The sequence below is a fragment of the Microcebus murinus genome, chromosome 3, assembly GCF_040939455.1.
Source record: "Microcebus murinus isolate Inina chromosome 3, M.murinus_Inina_mat1.0, whole genome shotgun sequence".
In the NCBI taxonomy this organism is placed as follows: domain Eukaryota; kingdom Metazoa; phylum Chordata; class Mammalia; order Primates; family Cheirogaleidae; genus Microcebus; species Microcebus murinus.
Genome location: NC_134106.1, coordinates 92,487,848 through 92,500,436, shown reverse-complemented (window position 1 = coordinate 92,500,436; position 12,589 = coordinate 92,487,848). Strand labels below are relative to the sequence as shown.

The following is a 12,589-nucleotide window of genomic DNA, read 5'->3' as shown; positions in this document are numbered from 1 at the left end:
CAACAGGTTGCTCCCCAGAGCCCGCGGACCCGGCGGACCTTTCTCCTGCCCGGCTGGAGCAAGGTTGCGGGGTTCCTGCGGGCCGCAGCGGTCCTTTGTTAAGACAAGCCTTGAGTGTCCCCCAAGACTCCCTCGAGAGACTCGAACAACTGCGGCGACGAGTGCGGTTGGACCGTATGAAACTGTCGTGCTTTTGGATCGAACATGTGAATCTAGGCAACTTCGTATGATTGAATTTGTGTGACATTACTTTTCTTTCCTCACTCATTTGAGTTCCCTCTTTCAATATCCTGGGAGCTGTCCTTCCTGTCTGGATTAGCCCGGGAGCCGCGGTGGAGTTCCGCTGAGTGTGGTGCTAGCTGTGGCAGCGCGCAGGGCCCTTATTGACTCCCACCTGTGTGCCAGGTGCTTTACCTATTGGATCGCTAACCCACCAACCTGAAATCCCCATGGGACATCCCCACGGGCAAAGGAAAGGTTGGAGAATGTAAGCAACTGTCTTTGTTAAGGAGATGGTAAGTGAAACCACTTTCCTGCCCCACTCAAAAGCTTGTGCTGTTGTCTATTTAACAGTGCTTTAAGTTTTGTCTTGCTTTTTTTAATGTGTCCCATAAAATTTTTGTGAACTTCCTTATGACTTCTATGCTGGATTCTTTCTGTATGTTTTAGTACAAGGAAGTAAACAAACGCATCAAAGGACAGTGCATCATCAAAGTAATTAAACTTGAAACCAAGTATTGTTTTGTTGGTACTGTTTAAAATATGAAAGAAATAAGCTTTGCAGGGGGCCAAGAGCTATGTCTGACATCTGTTAAGAGTCAGGATGCTTTGTTACAAACAGTAGAAGTTATTGTATAATTTTAGCAGAGAAGGGACATCCTGGAAGGATGGGTATGGAGTGTCTTAGGTAAGTGGCGGGAAGGCTTGCCAGGCGTGGGAACCCAGGGCATGCAACAGGACCCCTGATTGAAGTATGGCCACAACTGCTAGTGAGGGATCCTGGAGGTGGCTGAGGGCACTGCTGCCATCACTGCTAGAATGAATTAGAAACTGCCCCCCCTTCAATGTGCCTGCAGGCAAAGGCCCGGGAGCAAGCATGTGATTGGCCGAGCTTGGCTCATCCTCCCCATGACATAGCTTGGACACCTCCTGGCCTCACAATGAAAGGCAAGGTCACCTCCCACAGGATTCAAAATGTGGGCTCAGAAGTTGCTTATCCACCTCCCCAAAGCACCCCAGATGACAAACATCTACTACAGAGATACCTTTAAGAAAGAAAGATTTTGAGAGGTTCCATCAAAAGAAGAAAAGAAGAAATGAAGCTGGTTGATCACCATATTTGCCTTTAAACCAGTGTTGAAATGAGGTTCTCTGGACTCCAGGCTCAGAATCATGTGAGCTATTTATTTAAAATTGACCTTCCTGGGCCCCTTTCCCAGTTTGAATTCAGTGCATTTGGAGTAGAAACCAGAACGTTTCTGCCTGTAAGCCAGGAAAAGGTGAGGTGGCCTTATTGATTAGTCTAGTTTCTGTTTTAGGGGCCACACCTTAGGGAGCAATTTCCAAAGCCTGCAAAGTTGAGGGTCTCAGCAGAAGGTAGCTCCCCTCGAATGGTAGACCAGTTGTTTTGCTCTGGATGAATCCAGTGGGGAGACAGTCTGCTGCCCTTGAGTTGGAGGAAATAGCCACAGGCAATTCTATAGGTAGGACTGGATCTATCCTTCATAACCCTTTTGGGGATAGGAAGATTGCTAATAAGATTGCTAATAAATAAATGCTTGATACAACTTTAAAATAGGTAAAAATGAGCATTTTGCATCAGTCCTACTCCCCTACCCCACCCTCGTTTTATTTCAGCAATCCTTTATTGACTGCCAAGCCTGAGTTATATAGAAGTAAGTCAGGGACTCCACAAAGCTGGAATAGATCAATTCAAAGCAATATGAAAAGGGCATCTGGGGAGTTTTTAACCTTATATTTGTTGTCCTGAAGTGTGTTTGGAAAGCCTAGTCCTCGGAAAGGAGCATGAACTGGCCAGGCACGAGTGTCTTCCAGGAACAATGCCCCCAGGGAACAGTGCGGGTTCTCAAACTTTACTTATCTTAAGAATCAATCCCCAGGGAAGCTTGTTAAAAATTTAGATTAATGGGCTCATCCCAGAAATTAGGCCCCCTAATCTGCATTTAAGCAAACACCCCATTTCAGGAAGATACACATGCTGCTCCCTGAGAACTTTCCTGTATCTTACTTATGCCGGCAGTTCCTTGAGCTGCTTTCTGTGGTTCTGGGGACCTAGTGGGGTTTAATAGATAAGTACCCATACTTTCTCTTTTGGCACAACTTTGTTAAAACTGAGATGAAAAACTTTTTGACTTGATTTTAATCAATTGTCTAGTGTTTCACAATCAGTGAGTGTTTATATTTTCTTAAATTTTATTTTAAAATGGAGAGGGACCTACACTTTGGAGCAAGATACAAAGAAATCTGAACTTCTCGTCTGGCTCAGTTGATAGCTCCATCTTTGCAGCAGTGAGCAGTAGCTTTTCATTTCCTTTGGGATTTCCCTTCCTCTGCTTTTTCACTGAGGGAGTTGGAAAGCCTGTTTATTCATAGTTCTCCTCCTGGGTCTGTTTCTCTCTGTCCCTGCCTGTGGCTTGGTGGCATTACCAGGAAGTGAGCCTTTTTCTGCAGTTGAGCCTTTAATCCTTCCAGCTGCTTGCTGCTTGAGGCTTAGCTCCCTGCCTGTCCTGGAGCAAAAAAAAAAAAAAAGAAGAAGACAAGGTGTGCTTGTGTGTGTGTGTGTGTGGGGGGGGGGTGTTCAAAGGGAGCCCTTTGGAAGCAGTTACCAGGGTCATGGTCTGTTGTGGGTAGGACAGATGGATGGACGGAGGGCCAAACCTGAGCGTGGGTGCGTGAGTTGGACCCGGGAACCACCTGGGGATCGGGGAGTGTTTAGGGTCATTCTATTTGTGCTCTGCAAAAGTGGTTGGAGTGGGACAGGGCTTTGAAGATGAGGCAATATCTAAGGGGATTAGATATGAATTAACATCTTTCTTCAAGTAGCACGTGAAATCCCACCTCTTGTCTGGGGCTTTCTTTGCCCTATATTGGAAGTGGGTCCTCTGGCCGCACGTAAATTATGTCATTTTCTTGACCATTCCCTTTTCCCTTTTCACAGTGTGTGTTTCAGTGTGTATCCAACTTACAAAATGACAGCCACGTGCCCCAGAACACCGGAACAGAGAGAGGCAGAGCAGGGCTTCCCGGATCCTCCTCCCAGGTTCCCTGGGGACTCTGCTTACCTCACTAAGTGGCACAGGAGATCAGTAATTTTGATTGACTGTTTTTGTATATTCAACAGCTCTTACTAAGCACCAACTGTACGCAGTGTCTTGTGTTAGGTTCTGGATATGGAAATACGAGTAGGACAAGGCCCGCCTTGAAGGCGTTCTTTGCCCCATTCCCTCCGGGACATTGGAGTGGCAGCTGCCTTTAGGATTCCTGTTTCTTTCTCCCTCCCCAGGGGGCAGGTGGGAGTCTCCCTTTGCATTGCCTCTCAGCTCCTAGACCCCTGGCTGTTGAGGTGGTGACTTAGGGAGAAGGTTTCCCCCAGGATTACTTGGTGAGCTTATCTGTGTGACAGATTCCAGTGTCACACAGCCTCAGTTTGGCCCCTGACCTTGAGGCCATGCCCTTTTAGTTTGGTTTGGGTGTTAGGTGGATAGGGGGATGTTTGAAATGGGATCAGTGAGCAAATAGGTAGAATATTAGAGTTAAGATTTATCTCCAGATACATCAGGTAGAACAACACATGCTTGAAGAAAATACAAGCATATAGTTAATTACTGGTTGCGACCAGAGCCTGAGCATGAGGGCTCTGTAGGGACAGTGTCTAGGTGACATGATTAGAGCCTGAGCTTTGAAACAAACTACAGGATTTGAATTCTGGCCCCACCCTTCATTTCATGTGACTTGGACAAGTCACCACAATTTGCGTCAGTTTCCTAATCTGTAAACTGGGATAACGTGTTAAACAAGGTCCCATCTATGAAGCATATTAGAACAATGTTTGGAGTATAGTAAGTGCTCAATAAATGTTAGTTTCCAAGACCACATAGCCTTCTCTACACTGCCTGGTGTTTTTTGAATTGTAAAGGGTCTGTGTCCTGAGTCTGGCCCCCTTGAGGAAGGACCTTCTCTGAGCATGGCTTTCATGCAAACGCCTCCCCCTGTGGCTCCCCAGCGGTGGCCGGCTGTGTGTTTGGTTTCCTCCCACCCACCTGGATTAGGCTGAAGGGCTTGCGCTAAAGCTTTTCAGCCTCTTCTCCGGGGCAGCTCCTGGTGCAGGCAGGTTATATGCATTGGTGACGCGGGTGCTGTTTCTCTCCTGGCCAGGGATGGTGCCTTGGTGAATGACCCTCTTGAAGAACACTCTTCTGTGGCCCTTGCCTCAAGCCCGCCCAGCCAGAAAACTGAGGATTCAGCAGATCCAGTGCCCGCCGCGCCTCTTCTACACAAGGAAGCTCCTGTCTTCCTCAAGGCTTCTTGAAGCTTTGAGGCGAGAGGACCTGGTTTTCCCTCATGTTTAGGGGACCTTGCTAGCTATGGCACGCACATTTGTCTTCCTGCTGCTGCTGCTGCTGGGTCTATGTGGGAACCCCGTTTCGGGAGAGCCACCTTCATCCATAGACGCTCTTGGGGATTTGGATTATGAATTGCCTGAAACAAATTATGAGACCCAAGACTCCTACAAACCTGGACACATTGGCATTCTCTTTCAAATGGTGAACGTCTTCCTCCGCACGGTGCAGCCCAATGATTTCCCTGAAGGTAAGTGCAGATTTCAGGGAAAGATGGCATTTGTCTCCAAACACACCCACGATGTTGTTTTTTAGTGTCAATGCAATCAATATACAACATATTCAGTATTTTAAAATATGAGGTTCAAAATGATTGATTGGCACAGGAGCAGAGAGTATTTAGACAGACGTTAAGAAGGTGTACCATGTTGAATAGGTTGGCAGGAATGCGATTATGAGAAATGGTATCAAACTGTGTTGCTATGTTGGTTTTCTAATTCTTTACCTTTTTTGTTGTGTTTAGTTTTGATTAGAGCGATGAATTGCTCTGAGGCACTTACCAAAGGCAAAAATTAGGGTACAATTAGGATAAATATGCAAATTGTCTGTCCTCAAATGGAGAAGTCAATAATTACCTGGCATCAGATGGCCACCTTAGCACTTAAAAATGTAACTTTCCTCCACATACCACAAAATGCAATTTTGACATTGCTTAGGGGAAGGACAGACCTACTCACCCGATTACCTGTTTGCTTCAGTTCTGAGAGCTTGGGTGTGAGGGGAAGAGGGATTGCTGCTTGCTAGAATTTTTATGGCATTGTGCTGTTATTCTTCATACATAGTGCTGTCTGCCACTTCGGCCTTCTTACTATGTTCTCTGTTTATCTGAGCTCTAGAGGGTACGTGTTCACAGACACAGAAGATTAGGAAAATGGAATGGTCTGTGCGAATTATCTGCTACTAGAGTTTGCAGCTTAAATTTTTGTTTGGCTTAATGTTAGATCTATCCTATTCTATACTTGTTCTTTAAACTGCAAAGATTTGAATGTAATCATTTATTATAAAATTTATTTAAGTCTTACTTTATTATTTTCCTTAGCTGGTGAGCTACTTATTGTTTGAGTCTTATTTGTGTGTGTGTGTGTGTGAGAGAGAGAGAGAGAGGAAGGAGGGAGGCACAGAGAGAGGGAGAATGTATTTAGTGAACCTTATCACTTGTTTTCATTAAAATACATTTTCATTTTCATTAAAATACATTTTTCTTGAAATTTTTTATATGTAGCTGTCATAGATTAAGCGATTAAAACATTTGGAAGTATAGTTGTCAATTGTTTGTTAGTTTAAATTTCAGTGCAATGAAATAAATCACTGAGTCCTTATTGTCATTAAAGAGAGTCCTGTACTAATGATGCTTACTGTTTGTCACTGTTTAAAGGCTAACTTTTGAATGCAAAAGATGAAAGTAGAAGATAAGCCGAGTTTATTTGTTAAGGTTAAATGCAAACTCAACTGTTCTAAATAGATATCTCTTAGTTTATTTGTCGACTTACTATAAGTATTATTGAATAAAAAAAAGCACCTACTGGTGTTTTTAGTCTTTGCTTCTTTGTTTCGTTTTTAATATAAAAGGCATAGAATTCAGTTGTTTAATAGGAATTTATAATGACTTCTTCGAAAAGATTGGAAAGCTTCCCAAGTCTCTAAGTCCTATCAAATAATTAGTTAATCCCATAATCTCTTTCCATATGTTATTGTATTTTGCTGCCTTTAGATTTCATTGGAAGGTTTCATCATACTTATTTCACAAGGGAAAGCAGTATTTTTTAAGATCTTCATTCAGATGATCAGGCTAGAAGACATGCTTTAGCTTTACACAAATTTCCATGCTAATGCATTCTAAGGTTTTGAACTCCCAACATTATCAGACCAGAAGGAGGCATCTGAAGAATTTAAATCCTAATGTAATCTGAGGTTTTAGCCTAGTTTGTCTTTTGACTTTCATCAATACTGATTAGGTTGCCAAAAGAAATTCCCAAAAGTTTCAGCAGTAGAGTAATGAAGACCAGCATTATCCCTTTGGAGGGAAAAATTATTAGGTTGTTTAAAGAATATAATATTGAATTTAACAGATGAATCTTGAAGTGTTGGTTTCTTTCCACACGCCCCCTTTTTATATTCCTTCGCCCAGTTACTACTAGATTTCGTAATAGTCTCCAAATGCCCACTGGATGCTTTGCAATGTAAAGAACACATTTTGGACAATCTGGTTTTCCCATCTGGGGCCAGTGCATTTCCCAAGCACCAAATTTTTCATTTTTAGGGGTGGGAGTGGAGGAGACAGAGTCTTGCCCTGTTGCCTCAGCTAGAGTACAGTGGCATCATCATAGCTCACAGCAACCTCAAACTCCTGGGTTCAAGAGATCTCCTGCCTCAGCCTCCCAAGTAGCTGAAAGGACAGGCATGCACCACCATGCCTGGCTAATTTTTCTATTTTTTGTAGAGTTGGGGTCTAACTCTTGCTCATTCTGGTCTCAAACTTCTGAGCTCAAGTGATCATCTTGCCTTGGACTCCCAGAATGCTAGGATTACAAGCACGAGCCACCACACCTGGCCACAGGCACCAAATTAAAGATATTAATAGATGTTCTCATAATTGAAGATGCAAAAAAACAAAACAACAACAACAAAACATCAACAAAAAACAAAAAAAACAGCACAAGTGCGAATGATGGATTCCTATTTATTATTTTTTTACCTTAATTAGTACCTTAACCAAACAGAAGACTTCAGGACTCATCTTCTATGGGGTAATGTCTTCATGGGAAATCTTATCTTATAGGTATGTTCTTTCATTTGAAAGAGTAGAGGTGTTTTGAATGCAAAGTTCCAGTGCAGGTTGAAGAGTGGAAGAGGAAGGCACAGCCCTGAGCATGGGCTCCCTCTTTTCTTGCCATCTAACTGGGGAGTTTTTCACTCTTATATCCTATGTCCAACCAAAATGGTTTACCAAATTTTGCATATGAAACTCAAAAGCCCTTGTTATATCCTTAATAAATACAAGATGGAAAGGCTTTGCTCAGCTAGGACTTGAAACAAAGCCTTACTTCCTGGGCAGAAGAGATTAGTTTTGATTAGACCAGGAACCCAGGCAACCACACCTATGTTGATGTGGCCAAATGTGTTCTAGAACCTGCCCTGGCCTGAGCTGAAAGAGCTGGGCTTAGGCTCACTAAGAGAACTATGCCTTACATTTGGGAGGAGTTGCTTTTCATCCATTCAACCAAAAAGGGTGTTGGTGGCAGGTGACCAGTGGAAGTTGAGCAAAGGGCATTCTAGGCAGAGGGAATGGCCTATCTGGGGAGTGGGGGAAGCAGAAGTTTCAACATAGGTGTCTTAGTCTATTCAGGCCCCTACAACAAAATACCATAGACTAGGTGACTTTAACAACAGACATTTATTTCTTACAGTTCTGGAGCCTGGGATGTTTAAGATCAAAAAGTGCTGGCAGATTTGCTGTCTAAAGAGGGCTCACTTCCTGGCTTGTAGACAGCCTCCTTCTTGCTGTGTGCTCACGTGGCCTTTCCTCCATGCATGCTTGAGGGGAGGTGGGGAGAGAGAGAAAGAGAGAAAGAGAGAGAGAGAGAGAGAGAGATTCCCGCTCTCCCTTCAATCCCATCAGGCACCAATCCTATCAGGAGGGCTCCACCCTCATGATCTAATCTAAACCTAATTGTCTCCCTGAAGTCCCATCGCCAAATACCATGACATTGGAAGTCAGGACTTCAACATGTGAATTGGGGGGGGGCAGGAAGGGAACACAGACAGTCAGCTCATAACAGTGGGTGAGGTAGGTGTTCATGGAATAAGTTGGCCAAGGTTAAGGAGTGGCAGAGCTGGAGGACCTTGACTTCCAGGAAGTTTTGTAGAGGGAAGAAGGCAAGGTCGCCTTCAAACAGAGGTTACATTCATTGGACAAGCATTTATGGAAAGCCTCCGTGTTCTGTGGTGCACCTTGTTGGGTGCTGTGAGCCAGGGTGTAAATGGAATTGCATTTTTGGAAGAACAGTGGGTAGAACAGTGCCTGTGGGGTAGATCACAGGGAGGTAGAGGCTCCTGCAGTGGTCCAGAGGGAGGAAATAATGGACTTAGAATGAAGCAAAAGGTACTGGGGAGGAGGATGCAGTATCCATTCATGTCCAAAGAACTTGGTGTAAATCTTAGCTATTGCCTATTACCTGCTGGGTGATCTTGGCCAAGTCATTTGACTTTTAGATCCTCTTTTCTCTCAGATGGAACATGACTGTCTTCCTAACGCACTTTATAGCTCTTATTTCTGAGGGTAAATAAGATGACGTTTGTAAAGCCTGTCTAAATCCATGTCAGAAAAGCACAGAGAAAAAATACTCAATAATTATGGTTAATATTAATTTTATTATTGAAGAGGAAGAATTGACCAAAATGTGATGCCGAGATTGTTGTAGAGAGGGGAATGAGGAACAAGAAGTTGTCTCCAGGAGGGATCATTGAAATGTCCTTGCTGCTGCTCCCTCAGGGACATTCTACATGAAATTGCCTCCTAAGAAACGGTTCCATTACTTTTGAGCTTAAGTCAGCTGTGTCCCCTTGGCAAGCCCAACAGCAGCAGAACGAGGTCTAGAAGGGACAACACTTCCAACAACTATGGGAGAGAGATGATGGTGGTAGGTGCTGGTGTTATTTCTATCCGTTACACTCCCCTTCACAGACTGGAAAACTAAGTCAGAAAGAGATTGCATGTTCAAGGTACACATTAACATGCAGCAGACGGAGAAACTCCCTTCTCTAGGACTAGTTATTCCTGCAAACCCCAGCTACCTTGTGGGTAATTTGTTTTCTTTTTATTAATATCTTACTGTGGTGCTTTTACAGTGACCATGAGTTAGTATGGAAAGTAGCAAATTTTGCACAAAAGTATGCCTGGTAGAAGATTATCCGATGCAGATGTTGAGTTGTGCCTTTTTCAATTTGATGTGGTTGTGATGAATTTGGCATAAGTTATGACCCAGTTCTGGGCCATTCTAATGGAACAAGTGAAGGAAAAGATCTCCCATTTTTAGTTTTACAGCAATTCTCTAAAATTATTCTTCATCTTGTTTTGGCATATTTTTTTAAATTACATTTTAGGATGGTGGACCTATTTCTAAAAGCATTTCAGGCTAATCTGGTTTGCTCCTGGGATCTGGCATGTGGGGGAGTGGCATTGGCCAAGTTGGTGGAAGCTTAGTTTCCATGGAATTCCAAAGTTACTTTTTTTGTAAGGCAGGGACCAGGAGGCAGAACAATAGAAAAATAAATGATTATTTAACATCGGGTGACTGGCGGTTAAGGATTACAAGGACTATGACAACGGAGGGAACTTCGTCATTGTGCCAATTGAAACTCACCAGTTTGGGAAATTTGGCTCTTATCTCTTTCTCTTGATAACAACTCAGTTTCAGTTTGGTGCCTTGGAACTTTAGCATGAGTTGTTCCATTTGATTTTCAGTCTGGTTGTGTTGGGGCCTAGTATAGGAACTTAGTCCTAAATGACTTCCTATAATTTTTATGAAACATAGCTAAAGGGATCACTAAGGGGGGGGGATCCCTCTGCCTCCCATCTCTCTCTGCACGTCTGCACTGAGTCTTGTCTCCCCACCCCTGCAGTCTGGCTTCCCCACCCCTGCAGGCCTCCAGGCGGAGAACCAGCTGCTGACACCATAGGTTTCAGGCCAGCTTTCCGGAGAGCGACTGGGAGTTCTTTCTCTTTCTGTCCCAATTCTAAATTCCCAGGGAAGGCCTTGGCCTACCTGGGCCAGTCACCAACCATGGAGCCACTGAGTAACCGTGGCCAGGACCGTTCTGTGTGGGGCTGGCTGCTGTGAGCCATCACTGTCACCGTGGCCTCAGAGGCAGAGAGGGGCGGTTCCCAGGAAAGGCACAGCCAGGCACACGGCCCAATAGGCGTGTCTGTGCCCACGTCAGTGTAGAACTGGGATCCAACACCTGCGTGTCCATATTTAATTCAGACAAAGCCAGCATTGTCACTTTTAGAACATGCGACTCACACTGGCAATGGGTCCAGCTGTAAATTAGGTCACAAAGGAAAGAACTGATATCTATTGATCCTCCCTCCCTTCCCTGTGTCAGTCATTCTGCCGGGCAGCTGACATCCGGACAGTCACAGTAGCAAACACTATTATGTGCCCGCTTTAAGGGATTTAGGCAGGTGAGCAACTCCACGAGCTAGGTGCTGTTACTACCTCATTGTACGGAGGGGGAAGCTGAGGCTCGGAGGACCAAATAACTTGCCCCAGGTCCCACAACTAGTCAGTGGCAGCGGTGGGGTTTGAACCCAGGCAGGCTGGCTCTAGCGTCCAAGCTCATAATCACCACTGTTATTTTGCTGATAAGCAAAATGAGACTCAGGGGGGTCCAAGGGGAGTCCCAAGGTCACACATGCTGTCGGCTAAGACGGTGAGCCGGGGTTTGCCCCAGGCCCCTGTGACTCTCAAGCCTGGGCTCTTCTTCCAGGGCCACCCCACATTGCCTTGGTGGAGGAGGGGACAGGCTGTACAGATTTCATCTGACGCCACCAGTGACCTGAGAGGTGGGTTTGTGTGGCAGGTGACGTGTGGGCGGATTATGACGGGCACTCCTAATCCTCCTTGTCTGTCTTCAGCTTCGTGGGGCAGCTTTTAGCTAACCTGCAAAACACCCTGTTGACTGTTGTCATCCCTTCACCTTGCCTACAAAGTCCCCCCGAAAGGAGCCCTGTCTTTCCATACGTGTATAGTAGAGGCAGGCTGTGCACGGCTGGGAAACGTCCTGCTCTGCTGACCTCCAGCGTGCCGTCCTTTCAGGAGGCCTTCAAATGCGTGCAGGAAGCGGGAGGTTAAGTGTGGATGTAAATACGGGGAGGCCGCCCAGCAGCTGCGGATGAAGCCGACGTGGTATATCAAACAGTGCTTTGCACTGGGATGAGCGGAAATGAAATCTCGAGACGTGCCCTTGCAGAGGCAGTTGGAAAGTGGGGACTCTACAGGGTGGGGCCAGATCAGAGCCTTAGAGCGGGAAGGATATTAGCAGGAGAGGTGGCCACAGGTAGACCTCTGCTTGCCGGGGTCCGGTTTTGGAGGCACTCTGAGCCCTACACCCTGAGTGGCTCTGGACCCACTGCCTGGGTTCGAATCCCTGTTCCGACCTCTACTAGCTCTGTGATGTTGGGCAAGCTACTTAAACTCCCTGTTCCTCAGTTTCCCCTCTGTAAAATGGAAATAATAATAATAGTATCTACTTTTGGGGGCTGTCATAATATTTATTTAAATAAATAATATTTATAAGGCATTTAGAATAGTGCTTGGTAGATACTAAGTGCTATATAAATGTTTTTCAAATAAAATATGAATGTATACAATCCACATTTATTAAAAGCTTTTAAATTAATCTCAGGTCTTGGTGATCACATGGACAAAAGAGGTATTTATTTGACCCTCGATGTATTGGTTTCCTGGGGCAGCTGTAACAAATTATCACGCCTAAAAGCGCAGAAGTTTACTCTCTCGGAGTCCTGGAGGCAGGAAATCTAAAATCAAGGTATGGGTAGGGCCACACTTTACCTGGAGGCTCCAGGGAGGATCCTTGCTGGCCTCCTCCGGTTTCTGGTGGCCCCAAGTGTTCCTCGGCCTGTGCCAGGATCACTGTCATCTCTGCCTGTCCTCACGTGGCCATCTCTGTATCTCTGGTCCAAACCTCCCTCTCCTTTCTTTTATAAGAACACCTGCTGTTGGATTTAGGGCCCACTCTAAGTCCAGGATGATCTCAAGATACTTAACTCAGTTACGTCTGCAAAGATCCTTTTTCCAAACAAGGTCACACTCACAGGTTCTGGTAATTAGGACTTGGATGTATTGTTTTGGGGGCCACCATTCAGTCCACTCCCCTTATTATAGTCTTATTTAGTTTTCTCAGTACCCCGCGCAGCTCAGAGACAC

General features: G+C 45.0%; 1 protein-coding gene across 7 annotated transcripts in view; it reads left to right on the top strand.

Moving 5' to 3' along the window:
* Positions 1–1,130: 1,130 nt before the first annotated feature.
* Positions 1,131–12,589, top strand: part of PROM1 (prominin 1) — a 105,550-nt gene continuing 94,091 nt past the window's right edge. For 3 of the 7 annotated variants that reach the window (XM_076001106.1, XM_076001105.1, XM_076001104.1), the window contains exons 1-2: positions 1,131–1,394; positions 4,396–4,830. In XM_076001106.1, coding sequence (XP_075857221.1) covers positions 4,605–4,830 — 226 coding nt within the window. In that variant the 5' untranslated portion in view covers positions 1,131–1,394; positions 4,396–4,604. The remainder of the gene's footprint in view (positions 1,395–4,395; positions 4,831–12,589) is intronic. The other 4 variants (XM_076001109.1, XM_076001108.1, XM_076001107.1 and 1 more) reach the window with 2 other exon arrangements.